Consider the following 27,805-nt stretch of genomic DNA (forward strand, 5'->3'; position numbering starts at 1 on the left):
TCAAATGTATATGATCGGTATACATTATGCTTCATCATGCGTGAAGGAAGGGGGGGGGGGGGGGTCGTTTATAATTCCTTGATCATCAGTAACGGCTTTATTTAGTATGGGTTGATATATTGATCAGATGGTTTGCAGTGAAATGAATAAACAATCGGGCTGAAAATAACATTACTGTCTTACCGTTCGCCGATGAGACTGGAGGAAAAAGATCCTAATTATTTGACGCCGATCTCCTAGATCCATTTCCGGTTTGTATGGCGCAATAAACGCCGAAATCATACTGATTATTGAGTTTAGAAAGCGATCCAGGGCGGTCGGGTGGCGTGGCGGTCAGGTGGCGTAGCGGAGATTGCGCTCGTCACCAATGCAAGAGGCTGCGGTCTCGACTCCCGGAGTCAGCATTGCTTGGGGCTTGGGCTGATTGCTATACTAACCTGTTTGGCTGGGTTAGGGGGAGGGCAAGTCATGGGTGGGAATCTGGCGTTGTGGACAGCAACGCCTACAGGTCAGGTCTGGGCGCTTGCTCAGCGGAGGCAGGACTTGATGAAGGCAGCGTGACCTCCCATGCGTTACACTTCACCAATGAGAGTCCTCGCTGCCAGGTGAAAAAATAGTCACTGGCTGTCGCCGCGTGTGTCGGAGGAAGCACGCGGATGACTTCAGGGTTCCCTTGTACCGACCAGTAGGAGAACATGCGCACAACAAACGGGTAGGGGAGGGGGGGAATTGGCACAACGACTAAATTGGGACGGGGAGAAAACAGAAACATCGGAGAAAGAGAGGATAAAAAAAGAAAGAAAAGAAAGCGATCCAAATGCACTATAGTGTTTGTCTGGATCCACGTAACAAGATATAATATTTTGTATATAATATTTTTATATATTACTGCCGGAGGGATTTCCTCGATGCACCAGCGCCACTTCGGGTTTTGGCGAGAGTGTAACTCGCCCGACCATCCACCAGGCGGCGGTATTGAGGCGTTGCAATCTCATACAGGCTGCCGCTGCAGTCCAGAGGGAGACTGTATTATGAATGCCATGGCGAAAAAATGAAATATTGATCCCAAAAACGACTTACGCCGTTGTTGCCGTTCAACGCATGGCGGGCAAAAATGGCCTAAGTCGTTCTTGGCGACCAATGTGTTAATGTCCCCATGGGCCGGACACGTCTTCTTTAAACAAGTCGAGAAGAAACATCACAATAAATCGAGAACAAAACAGATTAAATCCAAAATAAATGTAAAACAAATAAATGCAACACTCCCAGACATACCCCAGCGAAAGTAAGGAAAAACTCACAAAAAACCTAGCAATAGGAAAAAAGCAACACTACTATCACCGATATCTAAAAAGGGAGATCCCCCCTTGAATGGCCCTCCTAAGGTTTCTCCCCTCCACATTGCCTGTGGTGCTTTTTTCCTATTGCTTTGTTTTTAGTGAGTTTTTTTCCTTACCTTCGTGTGGGGTATGTCTGGGAGTGTTGCATTTATTTATTTATTTATTTAACATTTTATTTTGAATTTCATGGTGTTTTTTGTTTTGTTCTTGATTTATTGTGATGTTTCTTCTTGACTTGTTTAACACTTTGACTGCCCAAGTTTAATTCCTTATTAGTCCCTTGAATGCCCAAGGCCACTTCAATGTTAACGTTAATATCGCCTAATCTATGTTTTAAATTATGGCTATGTGTCTAATCTGCCCGTCGCATTATCAATGACCTATTTCCAGTCAACATTGTCGTAGCAGATTGTTTTTTCTATCGCTTCATTTCCGTTTTCTAGCATTTTGAAAATCACTTGTTTTCACTGAAAAAACAACACATCCCATGATAATCGCCTTTTACTGGAATATTCTAGAACGTTGCCTATTTATGAATCGTTTTCAAATAAACGCTAGATTATCGATAGTATATGTGTACGCATGCACGCTTGTGGCGCGCGCTGAAAATCGCTTCTCCTATAGTCAAACAGTGAAATCACATAATCACATAAAAGCTTATATATCCGTGAAAACGAGTCTGATTATCCTTATCCAAGTCTGATTAGACTTGTAACATAGATTCCTTACCTGAGATCAGATGGTATCCAAATGGATTATTCCAATTCCTGATCGCCATTCGAAAAAATCGATCTTTTTATTGATTCACCGTGTATACAGTAAAACACATATTCCCCGCGGCTCCGAGAGTCCAGCATGTGAGCTGGTAGATGCCGGCTGTGTGAGTGAGAAGTAAAATGTGGAGTGCGGGTTTTTTTTTCTCATTCATTTGCATTGAGTTCAATCCAAAAGGGTGAATTACCACCTGGGAGACGATAGGGGGCGCTTTTTTCACATCTGAGCGCCTGAGGCAGCTGAATCTCCAACGGTAGACTTGGTTGATGAAATATGATTTCAGATCGAAAAAAAAAAAAAAAAAAAAAGAATTCTCGTGAGTGGGCATTCAACCCGCGGGGGGTAAACCCGAGAAATCTCGGGCGTGGCATGCAAAGTGTTAAAGAAGAAGTGTCCGGCCCATGTGTGTTGTCGGGCCTTACAAATACATTTGATTTGATTTATGAAACAGTACCGTACTATACTGCTGTTGATGAAACAGTACCGTACTATTACTACTGTCTTGAAGTTGATGAAAAGTCACTGTGCCCTTCCTGTTATTTCAGGCATCAAAATCTCCCGGAGCAGCAAACGGGGACCAAAGCGAGGCTCTTCAGAGAACAATCAAGGTAAGAAGAACCTTGAGCGACTGAAATGTGCACAGCTTTAACTGTTCCCCCGAGAAATCCTGTCTGACGCTGAAACTAGACATGATGTTGCATAAGCAGCTCGTTTCAGTTCAGTCCGTGTTTGACAGGGGATGCAGTACTGGTGGTCAAGGCTCTCGGCATTCTTAATAGAAGCAGCAGTTGTCTTGCTCCCTGCTAGTATATCTGTAGTGTGTACCCTCTAGTTTTTCAAGGCACCGTGCGTCCCGCAAACAAACACGAATGAGGTCGGAGCGTGCAGCGGCAGGACGCTTCACCTCGCAGCATGCAGCAGCAGGACGCTTCACCTCGCAGCATGCAGCAGCAGGACGCTTCACCTCGCAGCATGCAGCAGCAGGACGCTTCACCTCGCAGCGTGCAGCAGCAGGACGCTTCACCTCGCAGCATGCAGCAGCAGGACGCTTCACCTCGCAGCATGCAGCAGCAGGACGCTTCACCTCGCAGCATGCAGCAGCAGGACGCTTCACCTCGCAGCATGCAGCAGCAGGACGCTTCACCTCGCAGCATGCAGCAGCAGGACGCTTCACCTCGCAGCATGCAGCAGCAGGACGCTTCACCTCGCAGCGTGCAGCAGCAGGACGCTTCACCTCGCAGCATGCAGCAGCAGGACGCTTCACCTCGCAGCATGCAGCAGCAGGACGCTTCACCTCGCAGCGTGCAGCAGCAGGACGCTTCACCTCGCAGCATGCAGCAGCAGGACGCTTCACCTCGCAGCATGCAGCAGCAGGACGCTTCACCTCGCAGCATGCAGCAGCAGGACGCTTCACCTCGCAGCATGCAGCAGCAGGACGCTTCACCTCGCAGCATGCAGCAGCAGGACGCTTCACCTCGCAGCATGCAGCAGCAGGACGCTTCACCTCGCAGCGTGCAGCAGCAGGACGCTTCACCTCGCAGCGTGCAGCAGCAGGACGCTTCACCTCGCAGCATGCAGCAGCAGGACGCTTCACCTCGCAGCATGCAGCAGCAGGACGCTTCACCTCGCAGCGTGCAGCAGCAGGACGCTTCACCTCGCAGCGTGCAGCAGCAGGACGCTTCACCTCGCAGCATGCAGCAGCAGGACGCTTCACCTCGCAGCATGCAGCAGCAGGACGCTTCACCTCGCAGCATGCAGCAGCAGGACGCTTCACCTCGCAGCGTGCAGCAGCAGGACGCTTCACCTCGCAGCGTGTGCTGCCTCTTAACCCTTTCACTGCCACACGGCAGAAGGTTGGCCCTTTACTATCACACAACCGACGGCGATGCTCCATCATTAGCTCCGCAAATGCGGAGCTAATGATGCTAATGATGGAGCATCGCCGTCGGTTGTGTGACAGTAAAGGGCTAACCTTCTGTATTGTCACAGTGAAAGGGTTAACCGGCTGTCGTGTGGCAGTGAAAGGGTTAACACTTTCAATGCCAACGACGAGATAACTCGTTTGTTCATGCCGACCGTTCATTGCCAACGACGAGAGATCTCGTTTTTATTTGTTTAAATACCGCCCCCTATCGTCTCTCCCTGTGGTACTGCACCCCTTTGGAATGGATTGAATGAAACACATGTGGGGGGAAAAAAACCTGCTTCCTCATTTTACTTCTCGGGCAAGTCACCCGAGAGGATCGGATTCATTGCCGAGCCCCAGAACAGCATGGAATACATATTTCCAGTACCCAGCGTTGGATCAATAAACGCGATCGATATTAGGAATGGCGATCAGGAATTGGAATCATCTTTTTGGAGAACATCTGATCTGAGGTAAGGAAAGTAAAGGGCGATTATCACAGAATCCGTATATTCGACAATTCCGTTTCGACAATGTTGACTGCAAACAAGTCATTGATAAGCCAGATTAGACACATAGCCATAATTTAAGACATAGTTTATGCGTTTGCAAATATGAGAGCTCTATCATTGAAGTGGGTGGTGGCATTCAAGGGGGGTAAGGCGCACTGACTGCATAGCTGGCAATGAAAGTGTTAATGCCTCAATTTAACATGTTCAATTGATTACTATTGGCAACAGCTGCTTGCTTCCACGACGGAGGCGGTGTAGTTGTACACCGGCACCTGTATCTCAAATTTCAACATCTTCAACACAAAGTGAATACACCATACATACATACATAGGTATATATAATTATTATATGTATATATACATTTTTTGTAAAGTGTATTTTATTTTGATCTTACTAGAGTTTGTGAAGCACTTTATTATTTAAAGGTATAATGAGTAATAATTACACAAATAATATGTTTCTGACTAAATGTTTTGCAGTAAGATTGATATGGTATTGCTAGATCTTGGAATCATATTTGATCTGCAGTGCCTAGTTTGCAAGATTGACCAGTCAACGTTTCAGCCTAATAATATAAACGCACATTGTTTTTGTGGCACTCTAGTGACACCTGGTGGCTGAACCTACTTATTACGCCTTTAATATAACTGCACCGAAAGGTTGCCGAGTTTCAAGTTTCTTTAATAGTTGTCATACAGAAGTACAGAATACTTTTATACAAAATGCTTCTTACTGTTACGCTCCAGAGACTGTGCTAGACAAGATAAGTATGAAATAAAATAGTATAGCATGTAAATTAGAAGTAAAAAAAAGAGGTCACAGTGTTCAGTATAGACATATGTACAATGTTCGATGCAGACTAGAAGTAACTGAGTTACCATACAATATACTATGCAATGTACTAATATACAATACTATATAGTGCAAAGCAGAAATGGGATGAGGTACAATTTAGGTACAATTTACAGTAAGGTGTACGAGTTGTAGTGCAAATCCTTTATCAATAAATATAAAGTGTGTTTAGGTGAAGTGTGGCGAGTGGGTGCTGCAGTGTGTTGTTTGTTTAAAGTGAGTGTGTGCGTGTGGATGTGTGTGTTGTGTGCATTTGATGGTTGTTGTATAGTGTTTATTGTTCGACCGGTTAATGCTGTTTTTTTTTTTTACCAGGACCTGCGGGAGGAGATGAGTCGCGAGGTGGACGAGCACCAGCACGAGCTGACGGCCATGCAGGACGCCCAGCGGCAGAAGATGTCCGACGTCACCCGGCGCCACCGGGAGGAGCTGGCGGAGTACGAGGAGAGGATCGAGGAGCTGGAGGAGCAGATGCAGCAGACCGGTACGAGGCTAACTGAGATGAGATGACGTGTATCTTTATTGATCCCCTTATAGGGAAATCCAGGGGTCATAGTTAGCAGCACAGGGGAGGGGGAGGGGAGGTACAGGCAGGGTAAAAAAAAGAAAAGAAAATGTGTAGCTGACGCTTTTTCTCCAAAATTACTTACAAATTGTGAACAAGAAGACGTCCGCAGGAAGGGTACATCTCTGGCAGGCAAGGGTCGGTGTCATTGTTCATCAATAGTGTCGAACTTGAGTGTTACACTCTTGAGTGCAGAGTAGTATATAGACATATTAGCATGATAGGTAGTAGTATAAGAATAGTAGCATAGTAGACGGCACATAAGGTACATAATAGTACAAAGACAGTAGAACACTTTTATATACACATACACATAGTATATAAGAATAAAAATACAAGAATAAAAAGCTATACAATGTGCAATACTCCATACTGAGTCTTAGTCTACCCTGGTATAAATAAACGGATTAAGCAGATTATCAATAGATATAGATGTGCGTATACAAATCACACCTACGGTGCTAATAAAGGAATGAGTGATGTGTGAACTGCCCCTTTCTTTCTCGTTTTCCACTGAATGTCTCTTTATTAACACGTCCTCCTCCAAAACCGCTCTTCCGCCCAGGAGGTGGTGGCGGGGGTCAAGCGAGTCCCCCTCCGGACTCCTCCTCCTCCTCCTCCTCTGAGCTGCTGGAGCTTCAGAACGCCCTGCGGGAGCTGCGGGAGGAGGGGGAGCTGCGGGAGCTGCACCTGCGGGAGACGCACCTGCGGGAGCTCACCGCCGGCCTGGAGGAGGCGGCGAGGAGCCGGACCTCCCTGCAGCTGGAGAGGGACGAGGCCCAGGCGGAGAACGGCGAGCTGCTGCAGAACTACACGCGCCTGCAGGCCTCGGTGACGGAGCTCCAGACGCGGGTGCAGGAGCAGGAGGAGAAGGCCCTGAACAAAGCCCAGCTGGACGGCGAGATCCAGGGGCTGAGGAAAGCCCTCGCCGGTATGAACGGTCTTTATATATCGATGGATCTTTTGTTGGATATTTATTAATGGCGTATCTGTGGGGTATTAAAAAGTATTAAATTCATAATTTGCAATTTAAGGCCATAAAAGTTATTAAAAAGCCTTACATTTCACTTGCACAGGTATTACATTATTGGTGGGGGGGGGGCATATATATATATATATATATATGTCTGGAGATGAAATAATATTTTTTTTGATCCACTTTTTCTCCTTATTTTCTATTTTTCTCCCATCCCAATTTCGCCTCGCCAATTCACCCTTCAATTCTCCCTTCCCCTGTCTCGAACGTTGCTAGACTATGCCTCCCACTGGTCGGCTGCAGTGAGGACCAAGCCTTGCATCACGTGTCCCCTCCGGTACACGAGGAGGCAGCTGTCGCATCTTTTCACCTGAACAGCGTGATCTCTCAGTGGCGAGGAGTAACTCGTGGGAGGCTCACGCTGCCCCCGATACTTCCTGATTCTGCTGTACAGGCACACCAACCGACCTGTAGGAGTCGCTGTCCACAACGTCCAATCCCCACCCACCGGCTTTCCCACCCCTAACACTGCCAATTGTGTTAGTATGAACGACCAGCCAAGCCGGTAGCAACACCGAGAGCTGGGCTCGAACCCAGCATCTCCTGCGTTAGTGGCGAGCGCCTTGCCCACTGTGCCACTTAGCCGCCCATGAAATAATATTAAGTATATGAAATGTTCATATACAAATATGAAAATCCAAGTCGTTGTTTTTTGCGGGGCTACCGGGAGCTTGGTCTGGTGGAATAAAAAAATTGCAGCCGCCAGTTCAGTGTCGCTATGTGTTTTTGTTTCTTTTGCTAGTATGGTCTTGAAATTGGTATTAAATTTTTTTTAAATGTGGTCATAGAAATACATGGCGGTAGAGGTAGGGGGGAGACAGAAAGGTGTACATAATATGAGGAGGGATACAGATACAGATAGAGAGGGAACGCGTGGTTGTAGGACGAAAGAAAGGGAGAGACCGAGATGATATATTATTTTGTTTTAAGAATGGAACATTAGGGCTCCTTAGAAGGTGTTGGTTCTTAACGTGATACTTTATTGAATGCCCTATATTTTATTTATTGCTTATATTTACTGTAACGTATAATATAATCGATGGGGCATACAGACCCTCATCTGCATCTTTGTTTGCACCGTTTGTTTTTTTCTCATATTTTTATGTTCAGATCTAGTTTTATGGTCTATATTGATGTATTTCTACAATTACCCTGCACATACCGGTACCTCCCCTCCCCCATGCTGCTATGACGCTCTAATTTTCCCAAGGGGATCAATAAAGGAATATCTTATCTTATCTTGTGTAGTAAAATGTAGAATTCTGTCTTTTTCCAGGAGCAGAACAAGAAATATCGAGGCTGAAAAGTGTCTCTGAGGTGAGTATCCATATGAACACACGCTACCATATATTCACATTCAGGGGTAAGTCGTGACCCCCCCCCCCTCCTAATGTCATGGTTCTGCTCCGTGTGACACAGGTGGAACCAAAGGAAGAGGTGGAGCACGCAGACATCCTGGAGCTCAACACCATCATCGGGACGTTGAGAGAAGAGAAGGAGACGCTCCAGCAGGAAAAGGTTCACACTTCTTTTTGTGTTGTCGTCAAATCAAATCTAATCAAATCAAATGTATTTGGGCGGCTACGTGGTGCAGTGGACAAGGCGCTCACCACGAATACCGGAGACGCTGGGCTTGCCTGTTCGAGCCCAGCGCTCCACATTGCTTTCAGTTTAGCTGGTCGTCTGTACTAATACACATTGGCTGTATTAGGGGGTGGGAAACTGATGGGTGGGGATCGGGCGTTGTGGACAGCGACTCCCACAGGTCGGTTGGTGCGCCTGCGCAATAGAATCAGGAAGCGATGGGGGCGGCGCCCCTCCAAATCGCAGACCCCTGACGCTGAAAGATCGCGCCGCGCAGGTGGAAAGATGCGACTGCTGTTACCTCGAGTATCGGAGGGGACTTGTGCTATGTATGACTTAGTCCACATTGCAGCCGGCTTGTGGGAGGCAAGAAACAGCGTTCGAGACGGGAGGGTTTAATTGGATGATACGAAAATTGGGATGGGAGAAAAATAGAAAAATGGGAGGAAAAAGTGGATAAAAAAAAATCAAGTGTATTTGTATAGCACCGGAATCACAACGAATTGCCCCCATGGGCTTCACAGATCAAGAAACATCACAATAGATTCAGAAAGAAAAACCACCATAAAATTTGCAACACCCCCAGAATATCATATATTATTGCGATAACGTTTGTAAGTTCTTATTCTTTCCAGTTCACAAGTCATAACATGCATTTTACTTATTTGCAATGATGTAGATCAGGGGTTCTCAAACTTTTTCATACTGTGACCCCATTTTATTTAGGATTGTTTTTGGTGACCCCACACTTAATGTATCATGTAATTTCAATGTGGAATTAAGGAATATCAAAATAAAAGCACACGTTGTTGAACTTGATCATGCATATTTATTAGAAAATGTAACTACAGCACTATGTTATCAATACACATTTATAAAACGAGACATATTTAGCCAAAATATGTTGCCAGAACATTAAATAAAAATATTAAAAAAAAGATTTACTTTATTTTTGTTTGTTTCCAATGCACTGTCACCTACCCACGACCCCAATTTGGGTTGCGACCCGTAGTTTGAGAACCAGTGATGTAGATGAATAAAATATCAAAAGGAATTACAAGGGATTGCTATTTTTTTCTCCATCTACATTAATTAAATTAGCTGTAATTAACATAAACACAGAGATTCAGTGTCTTCCAATACTGTTAGTCACTGGAGGACTAATTCTAACTCATTAACTCTCAATAACTGTCAAACTGTTTGCAAAACGCTGCCAGATTTGACAGCCAGTAAGCTAGCTACATAGGGATGCAACGATTAGTCGACATAATCGACGACGTCGATCATAAAAACTCGTCTACGCCGAATTTTTGCATAGATGCGTCGTAAAATAATAATTTTATTTTTTTTGCACTACCTATCTTTGTGAAAGTGGCTTCTCAGCTCTGGTCCAGCTGAAGACAAAGCAGAGGAACAGATTGGACATTGAGCATGACCTCAGAGTTGCTTTGTCTACCATCACCCCAGACTTTGAGACTCTTGTCAGGAGCAAACAACATCCCCAGTTATCCCATTAGTTCCCTGGGATTTTAAGCTAAGAAGTCTGCTAAGGATACATTATTATTATTATTATTATTATTATTATTATTATTATTATTATTATTATTATTATTATTATTATTATTATTATTATTATTATTATTTTATTTCATTGTGTTTTTAGCCCTAGTTGCACTTTTGTTGCAACCCCTGTTATCCCATTAGTTCCCCCAAACTTACTGTTGGTCTGTTATGTTAAGCTAAGAAGTCTGCTAAGAGCCCGGAAAAGGAGCCGCGCCCACAGGAAGCAGAGATGGAGGGTGTGACAGAAATAATCGTTTAGATTAGTCGACTAATCGAAAAAATTATCTACAGATTAGTCGACTACCAAAATAATCGTTTCAAGTTCAAGTTTCAAGTTTCTTTAATAGTTGTCATACAGAAGTACAGAATACTTTTGTACAAAATGCTTCTTACTGTTGCGCTCCAGAGACTGTGCATGACAAGATAAGTATGAAATAAAGACATAGTAAAAATTAGAAGTAAAAAAAGAGGTCACAGTGTTCAGTTTAGACATATGTACAATGTTCGTAGACGTAGTTACCATACAATATACAATACTGTGCAGTGTACTAATATACAATACTATATGGTGCAAGGCATAAATGGACGAGGTGCAGTTTAGGTACAATTCACAGTAGGTGTACGAGTTGTAGTGCAAATCCTTTATCAATAAATATAAAGTGTAAGTGTGTTTGTGTGATCTAAAGTGTGGAGAGTGGGTGCTGCAGTGTGTTGTTTGTTTGAGTGAGTGTGTACGTGTGGGTGTGTGTGCTGTGTGCATTTGATGGTTGTTGCATAGTGATTATTGTTCGTTTAGCGATTATTGTTCGTTTAGCAGCCTGATGGCCTGGGGATAGAAGCTCCTTCTGAGTCTTTCTGTGCTCGCCATAAGACTCCGGTATCGCTTGCCTGACGGCAGCAGTTCAAAGAGGCAGTTGTTCGGGTGGCTCGAGTCCTTAATAATTCTCTTAGCCTTCCCCTTGCACCGCTTGTTGTAAATGTTCTGGAGGGTGGGAAGCCCCCCTCTAATTGTGCGTTCGGCTGAACGTGTCACTCTTTGTAGTCTGCTACGGTCTTGTGCAGTGCTATTCCCAAACCAGGAGGTGATGTTGCCGGTCAGGATGCTCTCTATTGTACATGAGTAGAAGTTCCTAAGGATCTTCTGACTGACTTGGAACTTCCTCGTTAGTTGCAGCCCTATAGCTACACAATGACAGTGGCTCAGGAGGCAGAGCCGTCGTCCGGCAATCGGAAGTTTCCCAGCTTGAGTCCCACACCTCCCAGCAGCCTGTCAAAACTCGGTATGGAATCACGTGTCAGGGATCCATTAATTCTTGGTTCAGTCAATTAAAAATTTAAACCGAAAATTGCCGTTTACTTGCTGACGATGGAATGATGGATGAAGTCCTCATTCACTTGTCAGTAGGTTGGATGATTACAACCTTTTTTCATGCTGTATGTTTTTTCAGTATTTGGGGATTTTAATTGCAAGTGAACCGATGCTAAGAAGGGCAACCGTTCTACTAAAACAAAATGTCACCGTCACATTCCTCCAGACCAGATCACAAGGCCCCCTCATTTGATTTGTGTGTTTGGAGGTTGACCTTTCCCTTATTTTAGGGGGCCTGTGAATGGCTCAATTGACCCGTCAGTCAGGTCAGGTCAGTTCAACACGTACTGCTTGTGTTTTCCAGCTGACATGGGTAATATTGACCAAAGATTGTCAACAATAACGCATCGTCAACAATACTCTCCCTAGACTGAACCTTTCCAACACTTCTAAACCAAGGTGCCCCTCTTATGTCCTTTCCCACACGGCACCCCGACTCATCACAAACTAACTTCTGTGTTTTGCAAGGTACCCGATGCGACATTTAAAATATTGCGTGTATTTAAAACTGATATTAAGAGCGCTGACATTTGAAAAGGGAGCCATGGGGTTACCTGTGGATGTGAGCCTTAGGAGCTGTCTATTTGAAACCACCATAGGGTATTATCACGATACACGATATGATAGTATTGGGATATATTGCAATTTATTACCTTTTTTCAACTGCAAATTATGTCCTCAATGGAAAACGTTGTCAACATCCGCGATATAAATATTTAAACATCATCTGTTTTATCTAATAAGATTACGTTTTCAGGCCGTTCACCTCACTCCAATCATTTTTATTGCAGCAAAAATGGGATTGTCAAGCAAAATCAATTATTATTATACTTTTTTTTTTATATTGATATAATCAATATCGGTGTATCAATACAATATCAGCACACAAAATATCACAATACTATGCATTCAATACAGCCTGGTCAACCTGTTCAAATGTGATATATGTTTTAAAATATGAACAGTATACATTCTCAATAAGCCATTGTACTCTTTGATGTGCTGTTTTTGACAGGCGATGAAGTCGGTGAACAGACTAGAATGTGAAGAAAAAGACAGATTCAGTAAACAACACCCATAAACGATTACCATGGCAACCACTGCGCCTAGAGACCGGATAATTATTATAATAATTGTTTTCTCTCTCAGCTCGATCTGCAAGAGAGGCTTGAAGCGGCAGAGGAGAGAGTAGTGACCGATGGGGGAGGAGGAGGAGAGAGCAGTGACTCGGAGCAGGTGGAGGACCTGAGGGTGGAGCTGGAGAGGAGGGAGAAGGCTCTGAAGGACACCCTGGAGGAGCGGGACACCCTCCTGTCAGAGCTGGAGGAGCTGGACCGGCAGAACCAGGAAGCTACTCAGGTCTGACGAGCACAACCACAGTTTGGGCTACTGACGCGTTCTCATGTATCCACTATGTCAGTCAGTCTCTTAAAGGGGCACTTCACCAGAAAACCAAGGCTGATTCCTAAACAGTTTTGCACATTCATTCATTTAGTTTGACAGTTATTGAGAGTAAATTAGTTTGAATATGGCCACCACCAGTGATGTCAACATTGAATCTTTGTGTTGTGTTAATTACAACACGATGTGGTAGCAGTTCCTATAAGACATGTTATTGTTATTTCTTTTATCTAACGTTACATCGTTTCATGGTGCTGTAATTAACACGACACAAGGATTCAATGTCCCCCATGACATCACTGGTGGCTGTATTCCAACTCATTTACTCTCAATAACTGTCAAACTAAATTAATGTGTGCAAAACTGTTTAAAATTTTTTTTGGATGTGTGTTGGAATTTAATTGAATTAAATCAGCATTGTTTTTAGGTGAAATGCCCCTTTTAACAATGACATGCTCCCTAGTGGCACGTGGCACTAACCTTCTGTAGTGTGGCAGTGAAAGGGTTAACCTGTTGTTGTGTGGCAGTGAAAGGGTTAACCTTCTGTGTATTGTCGCAGTGAAAGGGTTAACCGTTTGGTAGTGCGGTAGTGAAAGGGTTAAAGGACCATACCAGTCTTAATTTAGCCCCTGGCTTTAACAGATTCCATGTGCATATGTGTATAAAGTGTATGTTTAGCTAGATCTCAGCCTACAGTACCTTCAACACTACCATTGCTGTTGAAAAGGGGTGAAAATATACTCCATGAAAGTCGCTAGGCGTAAGTAATCCGCCCTTGTGAAAACCACTGGGTTGTATGTTTTCACTAACATTACTGTATTACTCTGCTGCAAGCCATCCAAATTCACACGGCAACCAGGACCCCCTGGGACATATTGAGAAAGCTAAACAACCCAGTGGTTTCCAGAAGGTTCAGTTACATACAGTACGTATGCCTAGCGGCTTCCAAACAACCGTCAAGTCTCGTGGAGTATTTTCCACCCCTTTTCAACTGTGTTTAGTAAGGTAAGCTGAGATCAGGTGAAACGCACACCGTATACACCCTACTGACACAAAATTAGATGCCAGGGGTAACGGCGAGAAGTCTGATACGGTCCTTTAATCACTCCTATATGAGTGAATAAGTGTGTTGCAAGACTACCTTTTACGGACATAATCTATTTTCCTGCGTCCTGCGAGCTGAAGAAGAGTAACAGCTGTGCACCGGACACTCCATTCTCGTTATTCACTTTGCTGCATATGTCATTTGAACAAAGTAAAACAGCCGAGAGATTGATTGTCTTTTCCCCCGTCTTTCGTCTCGCAGCACATGATCTCCGTGAAGGACCAGCTCTCCGGGCAGCTGAAGGAGACCGAGGCGGAGGTCACCAGACTGTCCACGGAGCTCAGCGCCACGAGGGACCAGAAGACGGCGTTGCAACAAGAGCTGGGCGCCCAGAGGGAGAAGCTGAGCCTGAGCGCGTTCACCCTGAACGACCTGCACATGGGCAAGCAGCAGCTGGAGAGCACCGTGAAGGAACTGAAGGACAAGCTGGGCCACGCGCACGAGCAGGGCAGGGAGGTGCGCCGGGAGGCCGCGGAGCTGAAGAGAGGGCTGCGGGAGGGAGAGGAGCAGCTGTCCGCCACCAGAGCGGAGCTGCATCGAGTGGGGGAGAGAGGGGATGAGTCGGAGGGGAGAAAGGGGGAGCTGGCAGAGAGGGAGAGGGAGCTAGCGGACCTCAGGAGAGAGCTGGCGGGCGCGAGGAGCTCCCACGAGAAGGTGATGTCCGAGGACTACGAGATGAAGATGGAGAACAGGAAGTTGAAGGCGGAGGGCGAGCAGGGCGCGGGGAAGATGGAGGAGCTGGGCAGACAGGCGCGGGAAGCCCAGGTGACTCTGAACAGGACGGTGCTGGAGAAAGACACGCGTATCGAGGCCCTGAAGCTGGAGAAGAGCCAGCTGGAGGGGGAGCTGGGCCAGGTGGAGAGGACACTGGCGGAGCAGGCCAAGCAGTACCAGAACACCGCGGAGGAGCTGACGCAGGCCCGCTCCATGGACGCCTCCGCTTTACAGACGGAGCACGAGCGCACCGTGAAACTCAACCAAGACAAGGACCTGGAGATAGCGCAGCTGACGAGGGACGTCGAGCAGATGGCGTCCGACCACAGAGACACCAACGAGATGCTCTCCATCACGGTCGCGGGGCAGAAGCAGCTGACGGACCTGCTGCAGGAGAAGGATTCCTTCGCCGATACGCTCAAGCAGAACGCAGCGGATTTGCAGCAGGAGATGGAAGGCAGTATTTCACTTGCGACGAAAGAGGCCGAGGCCCTCCGACGGGCACTAGAGGACAAAGACAAACAGCTGGGTGGTATGAAGGAGGACAACAGCCACCTCAAAGAGGAACTCGAGCGTCTCGCGGACCAGCAGAGCAGAGCTCAGCCCGCGGCCGAGCCCCGGACGCTGGACATCATGACGGAGCTGGAGACGGAGATCACTCAACTCAAGTCTTCCACGGATGCCCTGGAAGAAGAGACCCAGAGCCTGAGGAGAACCGCGGAGGACCAGCAGGCCTCTCTGCTCCTCTCCCAGCAGACCCTTCAGGCTCAGCGGGGCGAGCTGGAGCAGGCCCACTCGCGCCACGAGCAAACGGCGCTCAACTACGACCGGCTCATCCAGGCCAGGGACGAGGAGATAGCGCACCTTCAGAGAGCGGTGGACGGGCTGACCGAGCCGCCCGTGCAGGGCGTGGTCATCCTTCACGAAGACAAGACCCAGTCTCTGAACGGGGAGAACGGCAACGAGAAGCACGACCTGTCCAAGGCGGAGATCGAGGAGCTGGTGAGGGGCATCAAGGAGAAGGAGAGCGAGATCGGCCAGCTGAGCGAGAAGAACCTCTCCCTGGCCAAGCAGCTGGACCAGCTGCCGCTGTTCCGGGACGAGGTGGGGAGGCTGTCCCAGATGGTGCTGCAGAAGGACCTGGAGATCCAGGCGCTGCACGCCAGAGTGTCCATGGGCGGAGGAGGGCACAGCCAGGACGTCCTGTTCCTCCAGCAGCAGCTGCAGGCGTACGCCGTGGAGAGGGAGCAGGTGCTGTCGGTGCTCAACGAGAAGACCAGGGAGAACAGCCAGTTCCGCTCCGACTACCACCGCATCATGGACATCGTGGCGGGCAAGGAGGCGTCCCTGCTCAAGCTGCAGCAGGAGAACCAGCGCCTCTCCAGCATGAGCGACCCCTCGGGCACCCAGGAGATGTTCCGGGAGACCATCCAGAACCTGTCGCGCATCATCCGGGAGAAGGACATCGAGATCGACGCCCTGACCCAGAAGTGCCAGACCCTGGTGACCGTGCTGCAGTCCTCGGTGGGGGAGCCCGGGGGCGGGGCCGGCGGCGGCGTGAGCAGCAACCAGTTCGAGGAGCTGCTCCAGGAGCGGGACACGCTCAAGCAGCAGGTGAAGAAGATGGAGGAGTGGAAGATGCAGGTGATCACCACGGTCAAGAACATGCAGCAGGAGTCGGGCCAGCTGCAGGAGGAGCTGATCAAACTGCAGGGCCAGGTCACCGCCGACAGCGACTGCAGCTCCAAGCTGTACGTGGACTACGCCCGGCTGATCAACAGCTACGAGCAGAAGGAGAGGAAGCTCGGCGGCCTGAGCCAGGAGCTCGCTCACGTCCAGCAGACCATCAGCCAGCTCAGTAGCACCAAAGACGTCCTCTTGGGTAAGCTGGACAGTGTCGCACAGACCCCAGAAGCCACGCTGGCCACCCAGGCCTCCGCGCCGCCGCTTGCAGCCGCGCCTCCTAGCAACCCTCCTAGCAACCAGGGGGCGTCGCCGGCACACCGCGAGGCCTGGCAGCGGGAGCTCCAGGCGCTGCGAGCGCTGCTAGCGGAGAGAGACGCCATGGTCAGGACCCTTCAGGAGAACAACCACCGCCTGTCCCACTCGGCGTCCGTCTCGGAGAGCGAGCAGAGGGGCGGGGCGGAGGAGACGCGGCAGGTCCGAGAGAGGCTGGACGCCCTGCAGCGGTCCACGAGGGAGAAGGACCTGCTCATCAAGACCAAAGGGGACCAGCTGAGCCAGGTGAGCGAGATGCTGCGGAACCGCGAGAACGACAACGAGGTGCTGAAGCAGGCGGTGACCAACCTCAAGGAGCGCGCGCTGATCCTGGAGCTGGACGGCAAGAAGCTGAAGGAGGAGAACGAGCTGGTGGCGGCGCGCTCCCGCGAGAAGCAGTCCGAGTTCCGCGCGCTGCAGGAGACCAACATGCAGGTGTCCCTCCTGCTGAGGGAGAAGGAGTTTGAGCTGAGTGCCGTGAGCGAGAAGTGCGCCACCATAGAGAAGATGCTGAAGGACAAAGAACAGGTCAGATATGAACATGAAGGGCCCAGTATTTTCATATTTATTCATCTTGACTATGATGTGATTTTAATAGTGCTGTCAATCTGATTTAATCGCATGATTGTCCATAGTTAACTCGCGATTAATCTCAAAAAATTATCGCATTTAAAAAAAATTAAATAAAAAGTATCTACATTAAACGGATCCTTTTCAAGTTCCAAGTTTTAATACTCTTATCAACATGAGTCAACAAATGCTTGCTTTATGCAGCCATTACCACAAAAGGATGACCCTCATGCATTGCAAATTTGCATCAAATTCAAAACAGAGTGATGCACAAAATAACTTAAAAGAAAATAATCATTTAAAACAATGAATAAAGTGTGCATGAAATAATAGGGGAAAGAAAACGTTAGGAACTTGTTATATTCACCCACACAAGGGCTGAGTACTCACACACCCCCCCTCTCTGACACACACACACACACACACACACACACACACACACACACACACACACACACACACACACACTCTTTCAGCTCTCTTTCTCTCTTGCCCCTTCCTCATCTCTCTCACCCCCCCATCTCTCTCTCTCTATCTCTCTCTCACACACACACACACACACACACGCACACGCACATGCACACACACACACACACACACACACTTTGAGTCAGAAACAAACATAGTATCAATGAGGGTATCAATAATACACCTGAGTGAAATCTAGTAAAAAAAAAATTAAAGGTAAATGTTTTTTTTAAGTTAATTGTGAGTTAAAAGAAATAGTGGCGTTAATAGAATTGTGCGTTAATACCGTGTTAACTTTGACAGCCTTAGATTTTATATATATATTAAAAAAAAAACGCGAATGATATTTTCATGTAATTTGTACGAGGTATAGAAAATACATGTTTTCTCATTTTTATTTTATTTCATTACTTCTTTTTTTAATCAAATCTAACTTTTTGGGTTAACGACCTTGGCTGTTTATCTCTGCACAGGGCAAGTCCGGGGAGCTGAATCAGCTGCTGAACGAGCTGAGGTCGATGCAGGAGAAGGCCGTGGCCTTCCAGCACGAGAGGGACCAGGTGATGATGGCTCTCAAACAGAAGCAGATGGAGACCCATGCCGTCCAGACAGAGGTAGGATGACCGCTAGCCGTGGCCAGAGCGAGTAGTGGCAGGAAAGGGTTCAAAAGAACATGGAGGAGGTGCGGCTGGGTAGCGCAGTGGACTAAGCACTCGTCTACCACCGCAGAGACTCTGGGATCGAATCCAGCTGTCAGCGGTACCTCCGGCTTGGTCAGTCGTCCCTATACTAACACAATATTGGCAGTGTTAGCGGGTGGGAAGCCGGTGGGGTATGTGTCCTGGTTGTTGTAAACGGCGACTCCTACTGGTCGGTCGGGGCGCCTGTTCAGCAGAGAGGGGATCTGGGGGAAATAGCGTGAACCTCCGCACGTGTTACGTTCTCCCAGTGAAACTCCTCGCTGTCAGGTGAAAAGAAACGGCTGGCGACTCCACGTGTATCAGAGGAGGCATGTGGTAGTTCTACACCCTCCCCAGGCTGACAGTGGGGCAATGCGCGCAACGACCAGGAAGGGAATTGGCATAACGACTAAATTGGGATGGGTGAGAAATACAGAAAGCCCAAAAATAAATAGAATAATTTTTTTTTTAAAGAACGTGGAGGAACAGCAGGGGTTGAAACAGGGGTTGAAACGTGTCGCATTTTGGCACCCAAGTAAAATATTATTTTAAGATGTACATTACTAAGCTGTTCAGTTACATGTGTACATTTACTTCACCCTTGTTCTAGAATCTAGAGCACCCAGGAAGTTCCTTCTTTCCTTATTAATAGACCACAGCATGTCAGTATGTCTGGTGTCAGGAAAGGTTTTTCCCCATTCCAAAGAAGATCAAACACACATTCATTACTGGATTAGGGTTGCCGCGGTGATGTGGAATTTCCCATGACTAATAAACTCATGCCAACACCGGGAATTGCTGGTGACACCGGACTTTTTACAAAATGATGCTCAATATCTGAGCGCTTACTTTGATGTTTAACGTTATGCAGCTACATTGATCCACTGTGTCTGTCCATCTAAGTTTGTTTTCAATACATTTTCAAAGTATCCATTTGTTGGACAAACAGAGTTGATGTTATGTTCTAATTTTAAAATAAACCAACGGACACTAATACCTTCCGTCAATCTTCTATCTGTTCATTGATCAATGACGGATCAATGTAGCTGCAGCCTTTTTTAGCACATCACACAAACATGCTGGACTGGTCCTCTCCAGTCAAACATACTGCTGCTGGTCTGGACTGGTCCTCTGAGCTCCTCCAGTCAAACATACTGTTGCTGGTCTGGACTGGTCCTCTGAGCTCCTCTCCAGTCAAACATACTGTTGCTGGTCTGGACTGGTCCTCTGAGCTCCTCTCCAGTCAAACATACTGTTGCTGGTCTGGACTGGTCCTTTGAGCTCCTCTCCAGTCAAACATACTGTTGCTGGTCTGGACTGGTCCTCTGAGCTCCTCTCCAGTCAAACATACTGCTGCTGGTCTGGACTGGTCCTTTGAGCTCCTCTCCAGTCAAACATACTGTTGCTGGTCTGGACTGGTCCTCTGAGCTCCTCTCCAGTCAAACATACTGTTGCTGGTCTGGACTGGTCCTCTGAGCTCCTCTCCAGTCAAACATACTGTTGCTGGTCTGGACTGGTCCTCTGAGCTCCTCTCCAGTCAAACATACTGCTGCTGGTCTGGACTGGTCCTCTGAGCTCCTCTCCAGTCAAACATACTGTTGCTGGTCTGGACTGGTCCTCAGAGCTCCTCTCCAGTCAAACATACTGTTGCTGGTCTGGACTGGTCCTCTGAGCTCCTCTCCAGTCAAACATACTGTTGCTGGTCTGGACTGGTCCTCAGAGCTCCTCTCCAGTCAAACATACTGTTGCTGGTCTGGACTGGTCCTCTGAGCTCCTCTCCAGTCAAACATACTGTTGCTGGTCTGGACTGGTCCTCTGAGCTCCTCTCCAGTCAAACATACTGTTGCTGGTCTGGACTGGTCCTCTGAGCTCCTCTCCAGTCGAGCTGCTGTAGGGTTTCATCCTAAATATTTCCAAATCCTCTGCCATCGTTGTGTAACCTGTTGGGCCGTCTCTAGAGCCTCCTTTCTCTCCTTCACGTGAAGTTAAATCTACTCTGAGAGAAAGTGGAACTTTTTTTTTTTTTTTTACTTTATTTTTTAGCGTTTATCGCTTTTCTGGTCAAGCATGACCGACAGAAACAGGTTGAAAAATGGGATGTAGAGCAGGGGAAGACATTCTGAGAAATGACGGCGGGTCCGGGAATCGAACTCGTGTCCCCAGATCCGTGACAAGCACGGTTTTCCCCGACGCAGAAATAGCGCCGAGATATGCGGTGAGCTACGGGAGCTCCCCCCGAAATTTTAGATATTTTTATTTGAAAGTGGGCACGGATATGCGAAAATTAACTAAATGGTTTTCTAAAAAAAAAAGAATATAATAATAATAATACATTTATTAATAAATAAATATGCCGTTAGGGGCGGTGGGCAAGTAATGTACTTGGTGGATGCCTGAACACCGGTAACATGACTACCGCGGCAAGCCTACACTGTATAGGGAAAAGACCACTCGAGCACACAGACCGTTTATACCTTTTTATTAGCCCGCTTGTCTCGATGTGAGTTAACGGGCGACGGAGTCACTTATAATAATAATAATGGATTCGATTTGTACCGCGCTCCACATTCGCGAGAATCTCAGAGCGCTTACAGGAGACAAATACAAAAGTTAAATGAATAAAACAATTTAAAATTAATAAAACAATTAAAAAGACTAACAACCAGTAAATTGGAAGAACCTAAGAGTAAAATAAAATAAAAATAATAGTAAAATGAATAGAAGTAAAAAAAATAAAAGTAAAAGAAAATTCAGGCAAAAGCCTTGTTAAAAAGAAATGTTTTTAGGCCCCTTTTAAAAACCTCGACGGATTGTGGTGCTCTCAGGTGGATGGGGAGAGCATTCCACAGTCTGGGTGCGGCGGAGCAGAAGGCGCGATCACCCATGGAGTGCAGCTTAGTCCTGGGGGCTTTGAGGAGGTAGGCTGTGCCGGAGCGGAGGGAACGTGATGAGGACTGGGGGGTGAGGAGTTCCTTGAGATAGGCAGGGGCACCACCGTGTACGCACTGGTGAGTGAGGAGGGACACCTTGAACTCAATTCTGTGTTCCACGGGGAGCCAGTGAAGGGATCTGAGGGTGGGGGTGATGTGATCATATTTGCGCACCCTCATCGTCGTCGTCACTGTCGTGCGTTCATCACCAGCGCTCTGCGTCCCTCCTCAGCTGCAGCACGTCAGGGACAAAGAGCAGCGTCTGAAGCTGGAGCTGGAGCGGCTGCGGAGCCACCTGCTGGAGGTCGAGGACTCGTACACGCGGGAGGCCGTGGCCGCCGGGGACCGGGAGGCGGAGCTGCGCAGGAGGGTGATGCTGCTGGACGAGAGGCTGGCGTCGTCCTCGAGCGCCGTGGAGAACGCCAGGTCAGTGTGGAACCCTGTTCTAGTGGAGAACCCTGTTCTAGTGGAGAATGCCAGGTCAGTGTAGAACCCTGTTCTAGTGGAGAACGCCACGTCAGTGAGGAACCCTGTTCTAGTGGAGAACGCCAGGTCAGTGTGGAACCCTGTTCTAGTGGAGAACGCCAGGTCAGTGTGGAACCCTGTTCTAGTGGAGAACCCTGTTCTAGTGGAGAACGCCAGGTCAGTGTGGAACCCTGTTCAAGTGGAGAACGCCAGGTCAGTGTGGAACCCTGTTCTAGTGGACAACGCCAGGTCAGTGTGGAACCCTGTTCTAGTGGAGAACGCCAGGTCAGTGTGGAACCCTGTTCTAGTGGAGAACGCCAGGTCAGTGTGGAACCCTGTTCTAGTGGAGAACGCCAGGTCAGTGTAGAACCCTGTTCTAGTGGAGAACGCCAGGTCAGTGTGGAACCCTGTTCTAGTGGACAACGCCAGGTCAGTGGAGAACCCTGTTCTAGTGGAGAACGCCAGGTCAGTGTGGAACCCTGTTCAAGTGGAGAACCCTGTTCTAGTGGAGAACGCCAGGTCAGTGTGGAACCCTGTTCTAGTGGAGAACCCTGTTCTAGTGGAGAACGCCAGGTCAGTGTAGAACCCTGTCCTAGTGGAGAACCCTGTTCTAGTGGACAACACCAGGTCAGTGTGGAACCCTGTTCTAGTGGAGAACCCTGTTCTAGTGGAGAACGCCAGGTCAGTGTGGAACCCTGTTCTAGTGGAGAACCCTGTTCTAGTGGAGAACCCTGTTCTAGTGGAGAACGCTAGGTCAGTGTAGAACCCTGTTCTATTGGAGAACGCCAGGTCAGTGTAGAACCCTGTTCTAGTGGAGAACGTCAGGTCAGTGTAGAACCCTGTTCAAGTGGAGAACACCAGGTCAGTGTAGAACCCTGTTCTAGTGGAGAACGCCAGGTCAGTGTGGAACCCTGTTCTAGTGGAGAACGCCAGGTCAGTGTAGAACCCTGTTCTAGTGGAGAACGCCAGGTCAGTGTGGAACCCTGTTCTAGTGGAGAACGCCAGGTCAGTGTAGAACCCTGTTCTAGTGGAGAACGACAGGTCAGTGTGGAACCCTGTTCTAGTGGAGAACGCCAGGTCAGTGTAGAACCCTGTTCTAGTGGAGAACGCCAGTTCAGTGTAGAACCCTGTTCAGAGCTGGTGGTGATTAGCGCCTTGAATAGAATAGAGTAGAAGTACTTTATTGATCCCCAGGGAAATTCAGCACCACAGATCGCTCACAATGAACATTCAGGTAGTAAAGAAAATCTAAAATAAAAAATGAGAATAACAATTAGAGTACAGTCGGAGATATACATTCTAAAATATGTATATACATTCTAAAATACAGTCCAAAAATATACAGTAATATACTGTAAAAATGTACAGTAACGTGTCAAAAGTTAAATGTACAGGAAGCTATACAGGGATCCCTGTATATAATTTACAAGAGCAACTAAACACAAAGAAATCCATTGAGAGACTGCTATCTAACGGTTCGTTTAGCTATTGGCTGATCGTGGCGCCAGGTGATGTCATCGCACATCTAATTTGCAGGTAATTACATCACCTGGCTGGCACCAAGGTCGGCCAATAGCATATTGTAATGGCTTTCATTTGGCCATTAGATGGCAGTCTCTCAATGCAGTTCTTTGTGGTGTTTAATTACTCTTTAATCTTTCCTCCAGTCTGTTTTTAGTAATGTCTTCTCTCCTTACTTCCCTCCATCACCCCCCCCCCCCCTCTCTCTCTCTCTCTAGCCAACAGGCCAGCATGCAGGTGGAGTCCCTCCAGGATCAGCTGAGCGGCGTGGTGAGGCAGAGGGACGAGGCTCAGATCCAACTCCGCACCTCCCAGGAGCAGGTCAACCAGTACGCAGTGTCGCTCACCAACCTGCAGATGGTGCTAGAGCAGTTCCAGCAAGGCGAGTTGGTTTGCTTCAAGTTTCAAGTTTTGTTTTATTTGTCACGTATAAAGTACATGTACATTACAGTGACATGCTTGGTTCTATATGAGCCTTCCTGAGAATGTGCTTAATACAGTAAAAGAAAAAGTTTAAAGAATAAAGACCAAACACTACAAAATATACAATACCTTCATTCAATACAATACCTTCATTCTGTGGATGATGTGTTCAAATAAACATGTGCAACAATAAGCGACACGTGTCAATAGCAACACGATGTGTTTTTTTTAACCACTTCGGTATGTGTTTAGTTGACAAAACATCCTGGGGTCGCACTGATACTGGTAGCAGATATCGGTCTCCAGTATCAAGATACTAGGCCAAAAACAGGGTTCAAGGATATCCCTATCCTACCCTATTCAAGGGTATCTAGAGAATTTCCCCAATACTAGAATCTGATACCAAGAATGTATACATATGTAATGTCTCAGAAATCAAAGCAAAGTGTCTTGATTTTCTCTCTAACGGTGAATAATGTATTATATCAGTGACCCCTAACTAATTGTCAAAGTCTGTAAAAGGAATGGATGAGATTGGTACTCAGCATCAGCTGATACAGAAAGTTAAGTACTCTGAATGGGTATCAGCAGTGAAAAAGTGGTATCGGTGCATCCCTAGACGTTACTGTATGTTATGTTGGGCTACGTTATGTTACTTTACGCTATGTTATGTTACTTGACGTTTGTGAGGATATGGCCAAGCGGTGGAAAAATGTTGTCTGAGGCAGGTTGTCATCACCCGGTGGTTGGTTTTATTTTCTCGTTTCTTTTGTTCCCCAGTGGGGAAAAAAACAGGCTTCAGTACAAAAAATAACAACAACTAGCTTTAGCACAACTGTGTCTCTCTTCCACAATCCAATCTTGCTTCTCCTCCTTCTGCTACTTTCTTCTGAGAGGAGCTTCTCTCCCAGGCTTTATCCTGGAAGCTCCTCCTACAGAGACAACCAAAATCACAAACAATCAATTAAACAATACAGACATTATTTTACAGCTTAAAGAATTCTGTACAACATGGATACAGCACTCTATAATGACCTACCATTATAAAACACTCAACTATTATGACCCCCCCCATGTACTCTACCACACTTGGTACCTTCCAAATCTCCCCTCCAGAAAAGGCTTTGGCCTCTCCCAGTTCTGGTTGGGCAGCCAGAGATTCTACAAGGAACCAAATGTGAGCACCGAGACAAGCAGGGTATTTTAATGTCATTATTTAACATAATGTGTTTGTCTTCTGTGCATGAGTTTTACCAGTATACCTACATACAAGACACAAACAATGCCAAAGGCCTAAGCTAAATGTTTGGTAGTATGACCACATGTGGGGACCAGGGCTAAACCAAGTAAGACCGTCAGGCAACCGTTACAACTCAGAGAACCCATTAACCATACACAATCCACAACTATATGCCAGCAAGATGTTATTATACATAGAAGAGTGGTGTGTGTATGGCCAATGTGCATCCTTACTTATAGGCCGTGGGATAGCCCCATGACAACATTATAGCTACTTTACGTTATGTTATGTTACATTGTTATGTTTGTGATAGAAGCCCTAAAGGAGGCTTGTTCACATCACAAAATGTGCAATGCAAAAGATACGCGATTGATGTGATGTGATTGTGTTTCCCAGGCTACATCATAGGGCCGCACTCATTTGTTCCATGTCTGCTCTCTTCTTAAGTGTTCTTCTGATTTGAGCTGCGTTCATAACTCCTTTCAATTCGTTCAGTTTCTATGCATGTGGCAAATGGCAACTATCTTTGACTTGCAACACGGAGGGATTCACACATGCAGTGCTCTTTCAGGGGGTGATGGAAGGAAGCTACTGTAACTTGAAGAACATCCAGCACACTCAATAGCACTTGCGTTTGTTGTTTGGGCCCCATCTGGACTGGAGGGAAGGTCCAGTTGGCACCAAAATGTCAATAAATAGAGCAGTGTGCAGGATTATCTTCACGATAAATATCCTTGACTGGACTTGCTACTGTGCCAGGTGTTAATGTTTGTGCTTAGAAGACTATCTGATTGTGATGATGTAATCCATTCCTGAATTTGAATTGTGATGGTTTTCTCTCTCGGTCCTTCAGAGGAGAAAGCCATGTATTCGTCAGAGCTTGACAAGCACAAGAAGGAGAAGGATGAGTGGAGAAGGAAAGCACTGACGCTGGAGGACAAAGCATCTGCCCTTCAGGTAGACCAGCACGATGATTAGAAACCCCGCCCCCCAGGTAGACCAATCAGCATGATGATTAGAAACCCCGCCCCCCAGGTAGACCAATCAATATGATTACAAACTCCACCCCTCAGGTAGACCAATCAACATGATTACAAACCCTGCCCCTCGGGTAGACCAATCAACATGGTGATTACAAACCCCGCCCCTCGGGTAGACCAATCAACATGATGATTAAAAATTCCGCCCCTCAGGTAGGCCAATCAACATGATTTGTTTTCACCAAAACCACTAGTCTTGAACAACAATCTGTTTGACTGTTTGTTATTGATGTTGTATCAACAGCATAGCATTGGGTTTATATTAGAAGCTATTCCGTCTTTTAACAGCTGAACCTTGATGAGGCCACTGCTGCACTGGATTCAGCATCGCGCCTCACTGATCAGCTGGACCTCAAAGAGGAGCAGATTGAAGAGCTCCAGAAACAAGGTGGGTTAGTGCTCCAGAAACAAGGTGCGTTAGTGCTCTAAAAACAAGGTGGGTTAGTGCTCCAGAAACAAGGTGCGTTAGTGCTCTAAAAACAAGGTGGGTTAGTGCTCCAGAAACAAGGTGCGTTAGTGCTCTAAAAACAAGGTGGGTTAGTGCTCTAAAAACAAGGTGGGTTAGTGCTCTAAAAACAAGATGGGTTAGTCTCTAAAACAAGGTGGGTTAGTCTCTAAAAACAAGATGGGTTAGTCTCTAAAACAAGATGGGTTAGTCTCTAAAAACAAGATGGGTTAGTCTCTAAAAACAAGATGGGTTAGTCTCTAAAACAAGATGGGTTAGTCTCTAAAACAAGGTGGGTTAGTGCTCTAAAAACAAGGTGGGTTCGTGCTCTAAAAACAAGATGGGTTAGTCTCTAAAAACAAGATGGGTTAGTCTCTAAAAACAAGATGGGTTAGTCTCTAAAAACAAGATGGGTTAGTCTCTAAAACAAGATGGGTTAGTCTCTAAAACAAGGTGGGTTAGTGTTCTAAAAACAAGATGGGTTAGTTTCTAAAAACAAGATGGGTTAGTCTCTAAAAACAAGATGGGTTAGTGTTCTAAAACAAGATGGGTTAGTGCTCTAAAAACAAGATGGGTTAGTCTCTAAAAACAAGATGGGTTAGTGCTCTAAAAACAAGATGGGTTAGTTCTCTAAACTTTTTTTGATCCACTTTTTCTCCTGTTTTTCTGTGTTTTTCTCCCATCCCAATTTAGTCGTTATGCCAATTCCCCCCTCCCCTTCCTGGTCGTTGCGTGCATTTGCCCCCTACTTGCCGGTCTAGGGAGCCCTGAAGTCTATCCGATGCTTCCTCCGATACATAGGAGACAGCCAGCAGCCTCTTTTCACCTGACAGCGCGGACTCTCATTGGTTAAGTGTAACGCGTGGGAGGATCACACTACCTTCACCAGTTCCTTCCCTTGCTGTGCAGGCGCCCTGACCGACCTGTAGGAGTCGCTGTTTACAACGACTAGGATACCACCCATCGGCTTCCCACCCGCTGATACTGCCAATTGTGTCAGTATGACGACCGACCAAGCCGGAGGTACCGCTGACAGCCGGATTCGATACCAGTGTCTCTGCGGTGGTAGACAGACGCTTAGTCCGCTGCGCTACCCGGCCACCCAGTTCTCTAAACTTTTATTTTTATTTTTTATTATTATCTTTTCCCCCCCCCCCCTCCTTTTTCCTATTTTTCTCCCATCCCACTGTTAGTCGTTATGCCAATTCCCAACCCCCTTCCTGGTTGTTGCGCACTCCCCCCTACTGTTGATCCGGGAGGCCGGAGACTGTCGCATGCTTTCCTCCGACGCATGTGCAGCTAG

General features: G+C 46.9%; 1 protein-coding gene across 2 annotated transcripts in view; it reads left to right on the forward strand.

The window, feature by feature from the left end:
* Nucleotides 1-27,805, forward strand: part of trip11 (thyroid hormone receptor interactor 11) — a 71,533-nt gene that overhangs the window by 23,561 nt on the left and 20,167 nt on the right. The window contains exons 5-16 of one of the 2 annotated variants that reach the window (XM_084311603.1): nucleotides 2,660-2,722; nucleotides 5,701-5,869; nucleotides 6,516-6,881; nucleotides 8,263-8,303; nucleotides 8,406-8,504; nucleotides 12,652-12,861; nucleotides 14,210-17,248; nucleotides 18,232-18,372; nucleotides 21,601-21,794; nucleotides 23,573-23,736; nucleotides 25,871-25,974; nucleotides 26,346-26,445. In XM_084311603.1, coding sequence (XP_084167729.1) covers nucleotides 2,660-2,722; nucleotides 5,701-5,869; nucleotides 6,516-6,881; nucleotides 8,263-8,303; nucleotides 8,406-8,504; nucleotides 12,652-12,861; nucleotides 14,210-17,248; nucleotides 18,232-18,372; nucleotides 21,601-21,794; nucleotides 23,573-23,736; nucleotides 25,871-25,974; nucleotides 26,346-26,445 — 4,690 coding nt within the window. The remainder of the gene's footprint in view (nucleotides 1-2,659; nucleotides 2,723-5,700; nucleotides 5,870-6,515; nucleotides 6,882-8,262; nucleotides 8,304-8,405; nucleotides 8,505-12,651; nucleotides 12,862-14,209; nucleotides 17,249-18,231; nucleotides 18,373-21,600; nucleotides 21,795-23,572; nucleotides 23,737-25,870; nucleotides 25,975-26,345; nucleotides 26,446-27,805) is intronic. The other variant, XM_084311604.1, reaches the window with a different exon arrangement.

Source organism: Notolepis coatsorum, assembly GCF_963971535.1.
Source record: "Notolepis coatsorum genome assembly, chromosome: 3".
NCBI lineage: Eukaryota > Metazoa > Chordata > Actinopteri > Aulopiformes > Paralepididae > Notolepis > Notolepis coatsorum.